The sequence below is a fragment of the Annulohypoxylon truncatum genome, assembly GCF_022578515.1.
Source record: "Annulohypoxylon truncatum strain CBS 140777 unplaced genomic scaffold F4807scaffold_18, whole genome shotgun sequence".
Taxonomy (NCBI): Eukaryota; Fungi; Ascomycota; class Sordariomycetes; order Xylariales; family Hypoxylaceae; genus Annulohypoxylon; species Annulohypoxylon truncatum.
The window spans coordinates 394,345-412,319 of NW_025953804.1; the positions used below are offsets into that span (position 1 = coordinate 394,345).

The 17,975-nt window shown below is 48.2% G+C and overlaps 3 protein-coding genes across 3 annotated transcripts; 1 reads left to right on the forward strand and 2 right to left on the reverse strand.

The window, feature by feature from the left end:
* The first annotated feature begins 4,165 nt into the window (after window positions 1–4,165).
* F4807DRAFT_427756 (uncharacterized protein) lies at window positions 4,166–6,649 on the forward strand. The gene is made up of 4 exons (XM_047998194.1): window positions 4,166–4,357; window positions 4,448–4,675; window positions 5,198–5,575; window positions 5,632–6,649. Exons 2-4 carry the CDS (start codon window positions 4,481–4,483, stop codon window positions 6,052–6,054), a joined length of 996 nt encoding a protein of 331 aa, XP_047853766.1. The 5' UTR covers window positions 4,166–4,357; window positions 4,448–4,480; the 3' UTR covers window positions 6,055–6,649.
* Window positions 6,650–7,332: 683 nt separating this feature from the next.
* On the reverse strand, window positions 7,333–10,907 carry F4807DRAFT_427759 (urease). Its single transcript, XM_047998195.1, has 5 exons — window positions 10,685–10,907; window positions 10,483–10,569; window positions 9,204–10,396; window positions 8,242–9,133; window positions 7,333–8,109 (listed from the first exon to the last, which is right to left on the reverse strand). The coding sequence occupies exons 1-5, from the start codon at window positions 10,703–10,705 to the stop codon at window positions 7,789–7,791; spliced, it is 2,514 nt and encodes an 837-aa protein (XP_047853767.1). The 5' UTR covers window positions 10,706–10,907; the 3' UTR covers window positions 7,333–7,788.
* A 194-nt stretch (window positions 10,908–11,101) lies between these two features.
* F4807DRAFT_427762 (histone acetyltransferases subunit 3-domain-containing protein) lies at window positions 11,102–14,061 on the reverse strand. The gene is made up of 2 exons (XM_047998196.1): window positions 13,445–14,061; window positions 11,102–13,197 (listed from the first exon to the last, which is right to left on the reverse strand). The coding sequence occupies exons 1-2, from the start codon at window positions 13,914–13,916 to the stop codon at window positions 11,717–11,719; spliced, it is 1,953 nt and encodes a 650-aa protein (XP_047853768.1). The 5' UTR covers window positions 13,917–14,061; the 3' UTR covers window positions 11,102–11,716.
* Between the last annotated feature and the right edge of the window lie 3,914 nt (window positions 14,062–17,975).

The window sequence follows — 17,975 nt, forward strand, 5'->3', positions numbered from 1 at the left end:
GACGCCAGACCGGCCTGGCTGAGGAGGGAACCAGATATGATTTATTAGGGCAGTATACCTATGTAGGGAAGAATAACAGTATAGGCTGATCAGGCTGATCAGGTTCAGGGTGACGTGAGGGTGATACTATTAAGGGATTGCGCATTCCCTGGAGGACATACGAAGTCACCTAGGATTAGGTGGGATTAGGTAGGAATAAAGAAGGAGGGGGAGGGGTAGTAGAGAAGAGCTCAGCTTCGTTAGGTTACGTACCCTTGCTGGAATCGTTGCAATTGCAACAGATCGTCAGTTTGGAGGGGCAGGAGGGATCTTTGAACGAGCATGACTGGCTGATAATTCGACTTGTGCTACATGATTAGATGTATGCCAAGCCCGAGAGAATGGTTCAAGTGGATCGAGAGTGGATCTTATTCGATCATAACTGAAACGAATCTATGCCGGCGCGAAAAAAAAGAGGCAAGTGCATACGTATTCTATACCTACATTACTTACATCAAGTGATGGAAAGAACCGGCAAAGAACGAATGGTCGTTGTATAAGTACATCAGCACTGCCGAGTTCCTTATAAATGGCAACAAGGATCAGAATACTGCACCTGTGAGGCAGCCGGGACCTGTCAAAGATTTCCAAAAAAACTTCACCTCAAGATACACTAACTAATACCTACCTAGTAGGTAATGGGTGAATAGTCTGGCTAGTCTGACTGCCGGAGTATGATCTATTACTTGAATACCTATTAGGTAGATCAATAGTAAACTACTACTGGGCATACGAACTTGGAATAGGCAAATAGATCGGTACTATCTAAAAGATTTGAATATGATTTTGCGCGCACACGTGTAGTCTTACTTACATGTGCGTATCCACGAGTTAGACTCTAACGGCGTGGTCCCGGGTCTGGCCGAAGCATGACTGGCAGTCAGCTAGTGCTAACGGTTTCTTATCCGAGACACATATGCCGCTTCATTGGCTGTTCGCCTGACCCTAGGTGAGACGGGAAACAACCCGTTCCCACGGCGGAATATCGATTACCCGATGTGCCATCCCGCTAGGTCCGATCGCATGACTCTTGAAGGACCGCGACATACTGCGTATTCGCGGACGGAGCGGGATGTGCAAGTGAGAAGTGGCATTGTGGTATTTTGTTGATTAATCTAACTTTGACGCCGTGTATCGAAATATTTATCAAACAGGAGGCATTCTTAACTATTCGTCCTAATTATCTTATTCTTTGATACTACTACGTAGGTAGGTAGTTAACATTTTAGATCACCTACCTTACGAGATTTGTTATGTAGGTAGTATGTTTTAACTCGTGTTTTGTTAATAGTAGTTGCTAAAGAGGTTTTATTATGTAGTTTGAAACTGTGTACCTATAAAGTCAACTCCAGAACTACCTATATAATGTTTTATACACCTTTTGTATAAAATGACAAAACAACGATAACCAAACCTGTAAAGAGTATTAACACCTCATAAGATACGCTGTCTGTTTATGGTTTGGAAGATGTAATTGATAGTTCTATTACTAGGTATGGTTGGATAACCAGAATTTGACGGAACTGAGACCAACTAGGGTTTGTCAAATGGGCAATCTCTATAATACTATAATATCAACTTGAGTAGCTACAGCTACCAACGTTTCGTTTATTTCCGTTGATATATTGAATGGTTAAACTTTTGTTTCGCGATCATGGTGTTGGGTCTTACTTAGTATGCTGACGTTGGGGGCGAAGGGAGCTCAGGTGAGGGGCAATACAACCATGAATTTGGACGTCTTATTTCCCTTGCCTGACGATGGTATCATTAATGCGGAAAAGAAGAAAGACAATGTTCACCCACAAGCGATTTATCTTATGCTACTAGATACTTGCTAATTACTTAAAAGTGAGTTTACAACATCCTAGTCTTGAAAAAAACAGGCTGTTAATCTTGCTTGCAGTGGAGCTAAATCGAAGCCTGGAATAAGCAATCAACTCAAAAAACATTTTAGAGGATTATGTCGATCCAGCGAGAGCAAGTGCAAGATTAATGATACCTGATGTGCGGTGGAAGCCTTTATGACTTCAGATTGAATAGATGCGTAGTGTACCAACCAGGCATAATAAAGAGGTGTAGATGTATGTGCCTAGAACTCAGGTGCCATACGAGCAAGATGCGCGTAGACGTCAACTGCGGACGATTTAGGCCTTCATGAGCCCTTTACAGATCGTCCGCGAATTCATAATTGTCTGCTTACTATCTGATAGCATAATGGTAATAGCCTGTGCCCCAAATGTCTAAGAACAGGCAAGATACCTGATTAGGTACTTAACTTTGTAGGTAGAATGGCGAGGCAGAAGCTTCCAAAGCCCTTTAGTCACTGGGTTCGGTTGTGTGAAATATTAGTACTAGTGGTGGGAAGCACGCCGTGGAGGTTACTGAGTGCCTACATTGGATTGTGTAGACTGCAAAAGAAATCACGGACGGCCCTCATGGGTAAACTGCTGACCTATTAGGCACTGTATGTGTTGAGTGTCGATATAGGTACTTAGTACTGTACTAGGCAGATAGCAATACACTGGGCATCACTGACGGGCTGGAGTTCAACAGTTGTCAATGGTTGGTTATTACGAACAGTCCATTTGCAGTGCAATACGCCCAGGCTTAAGCAAGGTAGGTATCTTGGGAGATGTAAGATTGTTCGGTGACGAGACTATCCATACTGGCCTACCCTACTACTAGGTAGGTAGGTAGCTGGGGATTACATGAATGCTACACTTAATACTGTGATAGCTAGTCACTCAAATAATGAGCAGGTAGCAGGATGTGATGCGGGGTAACATAGAAGAGGCCTAATCAGAATCAGTGGACGCTGGGATTTCATGAGTTCGACTTGGAACTGTCGCATGAGAAATTTTGTTACTGGAAGGCCTGGGTGGTGGGTTGCGCGTAGGGTGAAAACGAGAGGGGAAAACAGAGGGAAAAATATTTTGTAGGAAGTGTGGCGGGTGGAGGGTGGAGGTGCTGAGTTCGCTGAGTTCGCTGAGAACAACTGAGAGCAGCAACAATGAACTGCAGCGATAGGTGTCGGGGGGTAGCTTTGACCCTGAAAATTGGGTGGTCTGGGGGAGAGCACCGGTGATTGCCGCCGCTTTAGGCGCTCACTGAAAGCCCTGATATGATTTGACGGCCACCAGGCGCACCTTCTTCAGTGAGCCAATCAATTGGTGGGTTGCGCTGGGCGGGTGCAACCATCAAATCGAGAATTTGACAGGACGCTGGAAACACCAAAATTTCGGTACTTCCAACCCTTCTCTAGTGCACCCAGTGATGCAACATTTAGAAGTCAATCTCTAAAGATCGCTAGAAATTCAGAGCAGCCCCAGCGCCTCAACTCGCACCCGCCAGCAGCATTTAAACTCGAAAAACACAGCAGAAGAATCTACATTATTGATGGCAATATAAATTTGAAGCATGTAATAGCATCGGAATAAAATAAAATTATAGTGCATCGTTGTGAATAGATAGGGAGTGACTTTGAACAATAACAAATTGATGTAGAAGGGAAAGTATCGCAGAAATGTCTCCAGTTGGGTTGGTTCCATCTGTACTTGCTCCTGGTTTATTATTATTATTTTCTTCGCGCTGTTCCTTCTACGGGTAATGGGGCTTGGGCTGATTTAGATTTCCTCCAAAAAAAATCTGGACGCGACGCACTTACATCAAGTACCCGAGTACATATATAGGCGTCAAGGTAACACTACAACAACCTCTGTAAATTTGACAGATGGGACGTGGATAAAACACCCAAATTCTCGACCATTTAGTTGCAAATTACAGATGATAGAAATTGATAGAGCTATACTATTACTAAAATGCTCAAGTAAAGTTGCATTTGCGATATCGTCTGAAAAATGAAGTGTTGTTTTTTAGGGCATAGGTACCTACTACATGTAGTACTTGGGTACCTGTACGATCAGGTAGGGAAGAAAAAAACCTGTAGCGCACCTAGGAAACTGCAAGGCGTCGCAGCCCACCAAACAGTGCAGACCCAGACACATCGAACCCCCCGGGACTAACCCCTCCCCTCTTTTTAGTGATCAGTGATTTTCGAAATCAAATCAGCAAGCCTGGGTGGCACCTAGTTCTGTATTTAAAAAATTGCCCCGCCGCCGTCGCAGGTCAGCGAAGTTCCCCCCGAAACTTTCTTTCCCCCAAATTTCCCACTCCCTCGCACACTTCCCTCACTGATTGTTCAGTGGCCACAACCTTACACCTCTAACCTACCTATCTACCCAGTCTACCTACTCAGGTAGCAATTATTGAACGGTACGCAACTGGGCACCACCAACTACAGTCCCACAAAGCATTACAGGTAAACAATAGCCATTTAGGACCCTCGCTGAATTTTACCGACGCGCAAAACCGTAATATATTTGCAAAGCAGAGCTAACACAGCCAGCAGCCATCAACGGTCACTCAGTATCAGCACGCCACAATGCCCCGACCTAAGAAGGCTGAAGCTGCTCGACAGCCTGCACCCGTCGCGCCGGCACCTATGGTGCCTATGACCATGCAAACTGTCCCAGCACAACTCCCCCAGATCCAGCAACAACCTTTGGCTGCTGGACCTGGCGTCGGCCAGCCACCTAGAACCATCGGCATTGAAGAGTTCATCCGCGTTCGCGACAGTGTAAGCAAGCAACATTATCTTTCCTTTCCCATTCATCGTCATCCACAGCACCCATCTACCGCACCATCCACAGCACCTCCTCTTACAGCACCCGCGTCATTATCGTTATCTGTACTATTTCCACCCCCACCTTATCAGAACATAACCTCATCGTTCCCGTTCACCATATAAATGAAGCATCTACCTTAGTATGCGTGTTGCCGCGCAACATGGTGCTTCCCATTACAGTTGTGTCTTGTATGAGATGAGCATGGGAAGACGACTAGGCAATATATCGCTGAGTTACTATTACTCGGTAACATCACCCATACCTTAGAGCTTTGAGGCTCTAGATGCGAGTCGCCAGTCACTTAGGTCTTTCCATGCACATTTTAGCAACATCTCGCGCAATCCTCCCATATGTCATGATATCTATTAGGTTTATGACAATGCTTTACTAGTGATTCCATTATATCTATCACTCTAACTTTCAAATACCCTCACTATACTTTCAAATGGGCATCCATATTAACAGTCGTTCAGGTCCATGCTAGATTCAATACCATTACTGGTCTGATGAAGAGCTTTTCCGATGACTTCCTGCGTCAAACCAACTTGCTCATAGGAGAGCCTGCACCCTTTGACAATGGAACTAGTCATTCCATGCAGAATCTGATCGCGAACCTCGATGGTATAAGTGGTCAGTTTGGCGACCTTGGTGCTCATGTAGAAGAGAAGAAAGAGCGCAAGAAGCGAACTCATGATCCCAACGCTCCTAAGCGACCCCTTACCCCTTACTTCCTTTACATGCAGACGGCTCGTCCTATCATTGCCAATGACCTTGGTCAAGATGCCCCCAAAGGCGCTGTGCAGGAGGAAGGTCAGCGTCGCTGGGCATCGATGACACAGGGAGAGAAGAATGTAAGTCTAACTTGATATGAATCTTCTTGATATTACTCATTAACATAAAATATTAGGCGTGGAACAACGCGTATCAGTTTAACCTACGATTGTACAATGCCCGAGTTCACTCGTACAAAGCTGGCAACTTGGACGCTCGCAACATGCCTGACCCTGATGCTCTTGCGTACGCTGACAGCAACGGCATTCCTCAGCCTGTGTTGTCTGGCGAGGAAGCCTATGCGCCCAATGACCAAGACGCCATAGCTGAACAACTAGCAATGGCTATCGCCCCGCCCGCAGAGGTCGAGACCCAGACGCCCAAGGCCAAGGTTACTCGCAAGCGCAAGAGCGCCGCTGCTGACGTCGAGGACGCCGAGACTAGTGCTGCTAAGACCTCCACGCCAGCTTCCCCCGATAAAAAGCGCAAGCGAGCATCTAAGGTAGCCGACACCCCTGATGAGCCTAAGAAGTCCAGCCGAAAGAAGAAGACCACGTAATCCGGCAAATGAACTATATCCTCGACTGCATATACTTGTTCATCTGCCACTTTGACGTTGGTTTGTTTTCTTTCGGTTACCCGGGGGTTAGCCTGTCTTTACATTACCCACTACCCATCTATTGCGATATTTGTGGTCGCATATCTTCGTATGACGGGTCGGTGAGTATGGTCGGTTATTTCAGATGGCGATCGCGATCAGTCGGTGACGGTCCAAAATGGGTACGGAAGGGTTCATACTCTTCTGGTTCTGTCGGTCTTGTATTATGAGTTACGAACAATCGCGAACGGGGCTCGGAATGGTCTGCTGGATTTCGGCACGGAGTTGTTTAGTGTATCGAGGCTTTTTTTTCTCTTTTTATTACCCGTTTTCCCAAATTCCCCAAGTGTACTTACATTTGCTTTCCGGCATTGTACTCATCGAACACATTGCACCTTTCAAAGAAGAAGGTTGGACATTACTAGTCTCGTTTATCTATTGTGACTTGGTACGCTGTGATTAGATTTGTTGGCTTGGTGCGTAGATATCCTAGGCAGATGAAATACCAGATGTAAGTGGAAAATCCCAGGGGTAGGTATTATCCCGTACACGCAAGCTACTACCAATAATTTCTTAAATTTGCCTAGTAGCTACATAGGTACCTAGGTGAATTCCAAGGGTCGCCTAAGCAAGTGAAAGAAACCGATAAGCCTAAAAAGCCAGACGGTTCTTAGGAACTACCTAGAAGTTACCTACCTACTAGGTAGTTCACATTGGACAGGTGCTGGAGGGTTATGAGCGGTAACTACCAAAGACCTCCAAAACCTAAGGTTCCTCCTGTTTCCAAAAAACACTGGAGCCAAAGGATTTCCTTGCAGCAGGCTACAGTGTTGTTAGCGGGAACAGGTAGATAGTTTCAGTAGGTAACCTTTAGGTAGGTAGGTAGGCGTGTAAATCACAAGATAGGTACTGTCCCCAGTGCCTTCAACATCAATTAGACAACCATTCTAAGTCTACTTACCTAGAAAACCTACCTAGCAGATACCCGAAAAGTCTTCTCTCCTGAAGCTAATTGCTGGAGGTATTCTAAATACCTGACATAGGTAGGTGGGTAAGTGGTTATGGTTATAGCCTTAAGGGAATATCATTAAAGCACATATAGAGCGAGGTCTACAGCGCCACATTTAGACCAATCAACTTACACCGATTCAACGCACACCGGCATGCAACAACCTCCGGCGCCTTCCGCTTTCCTGAAAGCAGTTCTATAGCACCATACTTAATTGGAGATAGGGAGTATAACGGGGTCGCCGGCCAAAAGAAGGCAAAGCACTCAATGACTACCTAAGTATAATAAAACGCCTAAAGACAGGTAGGAACCACGCATTTCAATTTTCGAACCCTCAGAGCTAGGTTTGCATATTATATATACCCATCCTAAATATTTCCATTTCCCTTTCATCTCGAGACATAATTCCTATTTCCCAGCAGTTCCAGGGCCATCACCTATACACACATACTATAGGTAACCAAAATATCATCTCGAAGCCAGCCCTACACAACAGCAGCTCCCAATAAACCCAACCCCTTTCTCCCCTTGGCCAAAATCAAAGAAATATCACCCCCCCACGAAGCCAAGTCCTCACTATCCCCTTTTCACAAGCCAAGCCCATCCCCTCTTCTACCCATCCTCCCACTCCCGCCGCCAAATCCCCACGTGTTAACCAATACTAACGCCTAGGTAGGCGCATTGGGCTAATAAACAAAGAACCCCTGCGTAATCGGCAACGTCTCCGCGGGTTCCGCGGCGCAGACCACGCCGTCGGCCTCGACGACGTACCGTTCGGGGTCGACGCGCATGGCGGGCATGGTGTCGTTGAAGCGCATGTCCTTCTTGCCGACGCGGCGGCAGTTGCGCACGGCCTCGACGCGCTTGCGCAGCCCGTACGTCGCGGACGTGGTCCGCGGCAGGCTGGCCTGCGAGACGAAGAGCACGCTGGTCTGCGGCACGAGGGGCGCGAACATGGGGCGCGCGATTATGGGCTGGACTGTCGGGATCGAGGCGTTGGGGTCGCCCTAGGGTGAATATATATTAGCGTTTTGGTGTTTTGGTTGCGGTGGTGAGAGGGAGGGGGAAAGGATAGGATAGGATAAGATAGGATGGGGGTGAAATAGAGTAAAGGAGATAAGAAAAGAATGGGGACTCACCATCTGCGCGTAAGCGATCAATCCGCTCTTAATAACCAAAGCCGGCTTCGCGCCGAACCACGCCGGATCCCAGACCACCAAGTCCGCCAGCTTGCCGACCTCAATGCTCCCCACTAAATGCCCCATACCCTGCGCCACGGCCGGGTTGATCGTGTACTTGCTCACGTACCTCTTAACCCTGTAGTTATCCGCGCCGGTGCCCTCGTCCTCGGGCAGGAAACCCCGCTGCACCTTGTTCTTGTGCGCGGTGTTCCAGGTGCGGAGGATGACCTCGCCGCACCGGCCCATGGCCTGCGAGTCCGAGCTCATCATCGAGATGGCGCCCAGGTCGTGCAGGACGTCCTCGGCGGCTATGGTCTCGGCGCGGATCCGCGACTCCGCGAACGCCACGTCCTCGGGGATGTTCCGCGACAGGTGGTGGCACACCATCAGCATGTCGAGGTGCTCGTCGAGCGTGTTGCGCGTGTAGGGCCTCGTCGGGTTCGTCGACGACGGTAGTACGTTCTCGTGCTCGACGACACGGATGATGTCGGGGGCGTGGCCGCCGCCCGCGCCCTCCGTGTGGTATGTGTGGATGGTACGGCCCTTGAAGGACGCGATCGTGGATTCCACGTATCCGCTTTCGTTAAGGGTGTCCGTATGGATCAGACACTGCACATCTAGCTCATCGCACACGCTTAGGCAGGAGTCGATAGCTGCGGGGGTCGTTCCCCAGTCTTCATGCAGCTTGAGGCCGCAGGCTCCTGCGATGACCTGTTCCCGCAGTGCGCGAGGATCGCTGTCGTTGCCTTTGCCCGTGATGCCGATGTTTATGGGCAGCTCGTCGCATGCTTGAAGCACCTGTCGGATGTAGTTTGCCCCCGGCGTGCAGGTAGTCGCGTTAGTACCAGCACTGTCAGTAATTTGTTAGTCTGCTAACCACAGCCCCTTAAATGAGGGTTATAGAGAAGGATTTATCTTACCTAGGCCCAGTACCACCGCCAAGCATCGTCGTAATGCCCGAGGCAATGGACTCATACGCTTGTTGGGGACATATGAAGTGAATATGTGTATCCAGCCCACCCGTCGTCACAATCTTGCCTTCGCCAGCAACGACATCTGTGCAACTGCCTACGATCATGCCCTCGGTAACGCCATCCATGACGTCCGGATTACCCGCCTTACCAATAGCACTAATCATGCCGTCTTTGACACCGATATCCGCCTTGTAGATACCCGTGTAATCCACAATCAGCGCGTTCGTCACCACCATATCCAAACAATCCGCATCCGCGCACCCAGTCATCTGCCCCATGCCCTCACGCAGTGTCTTCCCGCCGCCGAATTTACACTCGTCGCCGTACGTCGTAAGATCCCTCTCAACCCGAACCCAGAGATTCGTCGCCCCAAGCCTAACCAAATCCCCCGTCGTCGGCCCGAACATCGTCTTATACGCCGCCCGATCCATCGAGAAGCCATCCACAACCCCCAAATCCGGCCTCTCGGGCTCCGGCACATGCGCGAATCCGGCCTTCTGCAACTTCTCCACGATGGCCTCGACGCGCGAAAGATCGACTTTCCCCGAGGCCAGCCCGTTGCCGCCGCGGATGACGCGATTCCCGCCGATCTCGACGAGGGCCACGGTCTTGGTGTCGCCGGGCTCGAAGCGCACGGACGTGCCGGCGGGGATGTCGAGGCGGAAGCCGTACGCGGCGCCGCGGTCGAACTCGAGCCGCGGGTTCGCCTCGATGAAGTGGTAGTGGCTACCGACCTGCACGGGCCGATCGCCCTTACTCGTGACGCGGAGGCGGATGCGTCTGCGTCCCGGGTTCAGCGCGACGCGGGCTGCCCTAGCTACGACCACGGCGCCGGGCTGACCCGCCGCGTCGTAGGCGGCGGCGTCGGCGGGCGGGAACAGGTCCTGGCTGGGCACGGGCAGGAAGCTGGCGTACAGGGCCTTCCTTAGGTCGCCGTCGTCGGTGGCGATGGGGTTGTGCACGGTGACGAGGTAGGTGCCGGAGGGAAAAGTGCCCTCGACCTGGATCTCGTGCAGGGTGCTCACGACGGAGGGGAGCACGTGCCGCCGGCCGAGCATGGTGGAGCCGATGGCCATGAGGTCGGCGACGGTGTGCTGGCCATCGCGGATGAGTTCTTGGAGGTTATTCGCGATGAGGGCCTACGAGTATAGTATTAACCAACTCAACTCGACTAACAAATAACGGGTTTAATTCCCCGGGAGGGGGGGGAGGGAGAAAAACATACGGTGGCTTCGGTGTGGTTCAGCTTAACGCCCCTAGCAAGTCTCTTCTGGGCCAGAAAGCCCAGTTGCGAGATGACGAGCTTATCAAGCTATGCGGTAACAATTTTAAAACGAGTTAGCTAAATTGCTCGCTCCTCTCCAATTGTGTTTCCCCCCTTTCAGGTACTTTCGTAACAAACTACACGGGTAAGTGGGAACACAAACCTCTTTAGGGACGAGATGCATTTCTTTTTATTTTTCGCAGATTTTTATCTGGGCCTAAACTTCGAACCACTTATAAACTCGGGGCCCATCAGAAGGAACTTTTGAGGGGAAGATGGAAAGAGATCATGACTCTCTGGTTGCACGGCAGAGTAACAGCGTAATACTAGCGTCTTAGATAACTGTAGCGTTTGTAGATGTAATACAATCTATTCATAGCCCTAAATCACGGCACCTTATCTATGGTGGGGCCAGTACGGCATGGAGGTTCTGGCCAAGTACCGCTGCGTTGGATCGACCTCTCGGTATACACATGCATGTTTGGCATGGTATACCCCGCAACAAAAGCTCTCCACTCCCTTGTTCCCTGTGCATGGGATATGCGGAAAACAGTTGGGGTATAGGTGGTCCAATAATATACTGCAGTCTGTAGAGCAATCTGGGATTAAACAGATAGGTAGCGAATCAGGGAGGGGGGGTATGAAGTTTATTGTTTCAGGTATATGAAACTGCGATCTTACCCAGCTGGTTTATATCTACAGCTCTGGGGAAAAGGAGAACTTGGTCCGAGTCTGGTATACTACATGTCACATTAGTAGTAAAAGCAATTCATAATAACATTCCGAATAGCAATCAATCTGTATTGAGGGCTACCGGTATTCATAGCATTGCATGGCATAGCATAAGGCTATCACTCCTGACTCGAATATGTACAGTAAACCCCAAGGAAGACACCGGATGCTGCCACCCACCGACCCCTAAGGAGTAAACAAGCCACAACAACTACCACCTATGTAGCCTAATGCATAAACGAGTATCAAGTACACAGCACTGCCATCTTAGCTCATACCATCACGCAATAAGGTCTTTGAAATGACGTCGACGCTGAGTTCTCAAACGCGGCTTCCAAAACTCAGCGACATCGTTCTCGGAATCGGGTTGTTCCGAAGGCTCCGGACCTTGAGACTCTGGCGCTTGAAGTTCTGGTGTTCGAGACACTGGTGCTTGAGACTCTGGGTTTTGAGAATGGGATCTCTACTCCTCCTCGACTTCCTCGTCCCAAGCCTGCCGCTCCTTCTTCATGAGATCGGCCATCATTTCCGGCTTGAAGATGGTGCTGCCAGGGTTCGTGGCGCGGGGGACTTTGCCGAGGTTGGGGTCGTTGAAGACAGGCGCGATGTTCTCTATCCATCGCTTTCGGCGCTCCATAAGCGTCTTGGTCACGTCGCCGATGCCTGGACGGGCCATACCCGAGCCAGCGCCTCCGGTAGGGTGACTGCCTCCGCCTGCTCCTCCAGGTCGCTTCGACTTCTTGCTCTTGCCCATCGTGCGCGTTCGCTTGAGGTACGCGCCTTGAACTTGGGTGTCAAGGTCTTCGAGGATGGTGGTGTACTCCTGATGCGCCATGCGTTCCTTGACTAGATCTGTAAGTCGGGCCTTGCGCGCGCCGTTGATGAGCATCTGCTCACGTAGTCGATCTTGTAGGAGGCGCAAACGGGCGGCAACCTCGTCGTCGTAATGTCCGTCATAATCACCATCAAAGCCTTCCAGTGGGAGGAATCCAATGTTTCGAAGTTCAAGCTTTATACGCTCGTCCACTTGAGAATAATCTAACTTGGGGTGTGTGGCTTTCTTCCACGCTTCGGTCGATGATTCTGTCATGAAGGTGGCAGGCGGAGCACTCTTCTCTTCACCAGCCGCGCCCGTGTTGGAATCACCGTTAACCTCCTCCTTAACCTCAGCATCTCCGTTGATTCCGTTAGTCATCGGCTTATCTTCGCTAGGCTGGGCGCGAGCCTCGGGGCGCATCGCCTGGAGTAGTCGCGACAACACAGGCCCAACTGATAACTTGTCCGTCTCTGCAACGTCATCATCCATATTGTCGATGGTACCACGAGCCTGGTTAGGAGCGAGCTTGTCTCTTCCAGGCAACGTAGAATCAATCGCCATCGCACCGTCTTCTTCCGCCCATACTTCGGTGTAATGCTTCTTGCCTCGCTTGGGCATGACGAAGGGGGTGAGTCGGTCACCGCGTTCTCGTAGGAAGGCGAGATCCTCTTCGGAAAACTGGCGGAAGTAGGGTTCGATGTAGGTTGAGAAAGTGCTGAAACTGATCTGGTTCGAGGGCTTCGCACTACTAAAGTCCTTGTCGGGCGGATCACCAGCAATCATGTCGGCAAGGTCAGTCTTGGGGAATACGGCAACGGAATACAGCTTCTTCAATTCGTCTACGGTCATTCCGGGTTTTGTCGGGAGTATCTCGTATACGGTAGGATCAGGGTAAGTAGATGGATCTTCACCAAAGGTCTGAATTTGAGGAGCTTCACGACGGGGAGGAGCGCCTTCGTCTTCAGACTCGGAATCCTCTTCGGCCTTGTTATCCAACTTAGCTTTCTCGTCTACCTCCATTGCGCCGGGTGTTGCGGGTGCAACAGGTGATAAGGAAGAGCTCGCTGAATCGTTATCTCGAGAAGGTTTTCGAGTTTTGCTATGGTCGCGCAAGGGAGACGATCTTTCTAAGTAGAAAGGATCAGTATTGGGCGACCATAATTGATGCTAAAGATGGTGGAAGCTGAAGATTTGGGCTAAGAACACAAATGGTACAAAAGGCTGTGTATGACTGTGGGTTACGTCTGTGATGGAGGGTAGATGAAAAATAGCATCTTAGACCTCAGTTGCTATGCAACAACATTTGATGGCAATGAGGCGTTATGCGCACCTGTAGCCACAAAGCCAAAATGCAGGGCGACGAGAGCTGCTTACCAGTATGCGCGTCTCCAGGCGCAAGACTATCATTAGCCTTTCTCTTTTTCTTGTTCGCCCTTCTCTCTGTCTCTTCTTCGCCGTCTTTACGCGTATCATCCCTTCTACTAACAGGTGCCATTTCGTCAAAATGTGCTTTTCTATGGGTAGCGACAAGGCGCATTCCTCTATCACACGATGCTCCACGTCGTTCAATTATTTCATTCAATTTCCCCAGTCGCGTTATTAGACCGTCGAGGCTCCTGGAATCAGGGATGAGGGCATTAGAGGCACTGGAGTCGACTAGATCGTCGTAGTTTATGCTGCGAACCGACTCTAATTTGAGGTCTAGGTACTCGGTCTCGATGATATCGACGGGGGGTATATTCGCACTGGATGGCCCGATGGACATAGGTGTGGTATTGCGACTGCGCTTACCCATGGCATTGGCGTTTTTCTTGCCAGTGCCCTTCTGGCTAGGAGCAGGAGGCATTATTATTGAAAACTTCTATCAGGTCGGTAGAGATTGGGGTAGTTGGGATGTATAGAAGATGGAATGTGACAAATGTGACAATGAGCGCGCTTCGGAAGATGAGTTGGATGGGGATGTCGTCAGTCGACGCTGCCGGCACTTAACTGTCTTAGCTCAAATTTGATGATATGATTGGCTGCTTATCTAGGTACTCAGGTACAGTGCTCATATCGTGGATAAGGATCCACCTAAGCGGCTGAACATGGCTTCCATGTCCCTGGTCAAATGACGTAATCTGGCACCAGACAATCAATGGGTAAACTTCCATTAATAGTTCCACCTTCCAGTATCTCATAAGCACATCTTCAATGCATACCTACACTATTAGGTACATAGCCGGGAGCTGCTGTAGAGTTATAAGCCTGGTGCAAGTGCACTAGGGCTTGTACAAGGCTCGTACAAGTGCTATAAGGGTTGTTGGCTTTACAAGGTTTGCTCCCATGACAAGGCTTATGAGTCAAATGTATTTTCCCATACAAATTTATTAGCAAAGTACATGAAAGACATATTCCAGGGCATTAACCACTACCAAAACCACTAAACACCACTAAAGCTTTAGCGCTCTCAGCGCTATAAGCACCTGGAAGCAGCTGAAAGCAGCTGCAACCACTTGCCAGTCATCATGCCCCACCTTTTTAAACCAATCACATTCAGCCTGAATATATCCTGCCAGCCGCGACCGCCTGGGCAGGACCTTCGTCGGTATTACCTGGGCCAAAAAAAAACTTAAACTTTTTTTTTATTCTTCAACTTCAATACTACCCACCTGCTGCAAGCACCTGCTATCCACCCGCCAGCTTTCAAGTCCCACTTTTTGAACCAATCACCATTGGCAACCGCCATTTTCTGCCAGTTGCCACCACCTGGGCAGGACCTTAGAACAGTATTTTTCTTCAACAACAACAACATTTTTACTATTACCACCCACACACTTACTAATACTTGTCTTCAACAACCAAGAACAGGTAATTAGTAGATCAGTAAATCAATAGGTCAGTAAGCTAATAAGTCAGTAGATCTATGGACCCGTAGACGCGTAGGCTTGTAAAGGCGTAGAGCAGTAGAGCAGTAGAGCAGTAGAGCAGTAGAGCAGTAGAGCAGTAGAGCAGTAGAGCAGTAGAGCAGTAGAGCAGTAGAGCAGTAGAGCAGTAGAACAGTAGAGCAGTAGAGCAGTAGAACAGTAGAATAGTAGAACAGTAGAGCAACAAACTTGTAGTGGATTAGTGGATAATTATAGTGGATGGGCGAATAATTATAGCGCATTTAATAAATAATTACAGCGCGCTTATAGCGCACCCCACTAATTTTAAAGCTTTCTTACAAGCCTTAAAATCTATTCAAGCAAATTAAACCCTGCAAGGATAGTGCCCATACAAGGCTTGCACAAGCCTTGTAAGAGGTGACTAATCCCCGCTAAGGTATCTACAGAATACATGGCAATCACGGTCACTCCATTCAAACTCATCGCTTATCGCTTACCTTTGAGATCAGAAAGCTTAGTCAATCAACATATTGAGGTGTGTATGATGGATAATTTTCTGACATATTGTATCAAACCTAAACTTATGGTAATCTCCTAGGCTAAGTTACCTAGGCGCATCCATTATATCTGACTTCCGCTAGGGCATTGACCTACAGTGCGTAGTTTCACAAGTCCTACTACCAACTATTACATAAAGACCTCGTCGCGGCATGTGTCTACAGGCAATGCTCTCGATCTACAGTATTCTAGGGTTAACCACCAACCGATTTTTCACAGGCGCTAGCTAGACGACCTTCAATCACTAGCTCTTTCCACGGACTATATGGTTAACGTATAGGACTAGATGTATAACATTTCTTAGTCTCCTTAGCAATGTTCACTTTTATTCACGCCTCCCAAGTGCCAGGTGAAATGAAATGATGATTAATATAACTCAGGTGAAGATGTTTTCATATCTAGTTACCTATAATTATGCAATCATGAATCATGGGTGAAGTTGATCTGGTCGTTTATATCTAGTGGAGAAAAGGGTGCTTATCTTCACGATCTGCAATGTGTTAAGCAATGTATAGGAATATTGCAGTTGAATCCTGCCAGTCTAGTAGGATTGGAGATTGGCATATTAGGAACATGCTGGCAGCTGGACCAAGGACGAAGTGAACGAAGGGCTTTTCTTGTATGTATACCTCCTTTCTCGTGGGATATCATAAGTCCGCCCTACCACAAATCTTTACTTCAGGTCAACCTTACTATTATTAGTATGTTTTCCGACACCTTTACTCACGAAACTCGGAACTAATTATCCTTCCCATAGCTCAAGATTGATATTCCTCCCAATCCAAAGCCTCTGTAGTCGGTCCTGAATTAACCCGTGAACTTAATACGGAAGATGGTTATCGGGCCTTCACTGGTTCATAGTCCATAGTCACACTTTCAACGAGTCTCACCGACTAAAAGCTGAATATATGCATATAGGTAGATGGCTAAATCCGGTAAATGATAACAATGTAAGTCTACCAAGAAGGCTACACAATATACCATATAGATATGAATAAGAGAAGGAAATTCGAAGCTATTCTTGTATTACCTCCCTAGGTAATATGTCACTTTTCGTATAACCCTAGGTAACTTCAGCTGCTATGCTTTACGTTGTTGTACCGCCTACTTTCAAGTTTTGTTTAGAGAATACGACCTATAGTCCTACATTTCTACCAGAGGTAGGGTATCATCGAATTGGAAGAGAGATTCTACGATATAATTGGCTTATCTCCTAGAAAACCGGAATTAGCCTTATATTAGATGCTCACCGCAATTCCTATGTTTTACCCCTTCATTCCCGCTGCCTTTCGATTGCGAACCGTTGCGAACTGTCGCGAACGATGTAATTCAGCATGGTATGATTTTAGGATGCCTAACAGATGAAGTGTCAGATATTACTATGTGCTTTTCACTCACCGGTCCGCCATCTAGTCCGTTGTATCGGACTTGTTCAACACACCTTACTCGAGTAATTATCTAATCCTGTCCTAATTCGGTTATACTTACGGAGTTTATTTACCTACCGGAATGTTTCTAACAGAACTGCCATATGAGGCAAGTCGATTCCGAGACCCACTACAGTCCGCGAATCTTCGCGGATATCTCCTTGATTGGCAGTTGTTCATAGACCGCTATTGCTTATTCATTTCGGAAAATCCTTCCCAATGATTATTTGAGTTTCTATATCTCTCGTAAGGAGTCTCTAGATACCTATCTTCTAAGTAAAGAGATGGTATTTAGTTGGTTACACGAAATATTGGAAGTGCTTATTCTGGTGGACACGTGTGTATCCTGTTCCAAGAAATACCAACACCCTGGATTGGAGCTGAGCGAATGCTGATCTGACTTCGGCTGCAACCACACTTGTTTGTTTCTGGTTCTACTGCGTAGTATCCTAGTATGGTGCGTTATCCCATTGACTGGTAGAAGCCTTCAACTCTACATAAACGAGTAGCAGTACTGTCAAAATCCTCTGAAAATAGATCTAGCTAATGAGGGTCAATATCTTGTGGGCACTAGTGGGACTTGGGGAATTCTGATTTTGGCAATATGTAGGTACTGTCCCTTGCTTAAGTGGAGTTCTAGGCTTTTGCCGGTCAGCTAGAGTCATGGTGTGCTCTCCCTATTTGAAGCATAGGACGCCACATCTGGTCTCGTATTGACACTAATCATGCCCGGATGCATTTCATTTTACTTGAAACTACAGAAGTATTACCATGAGATCTTGGAAATAACTTTTGCTACCTTCCTGGGTGGGTGGTCTGATATTACCGATTATTGGAGAACAACCATACCGAGGTGAAGAGCTCGAGTCTGGACGGGTGTGGCTAAATGGGTATAACTGTGGCTAGTAGAACGGCGAATAACTGAATTTAATTGTGCCGGTAAGCTGATTGGACGTCTGCATCTTTCTTGATGATCCGTACAGGCGGGTTGAATGGAAAATTTATCCTGAAGGCAAACCACATCGAGTCAGCTGCATGCCGGGCCCGCTAAGT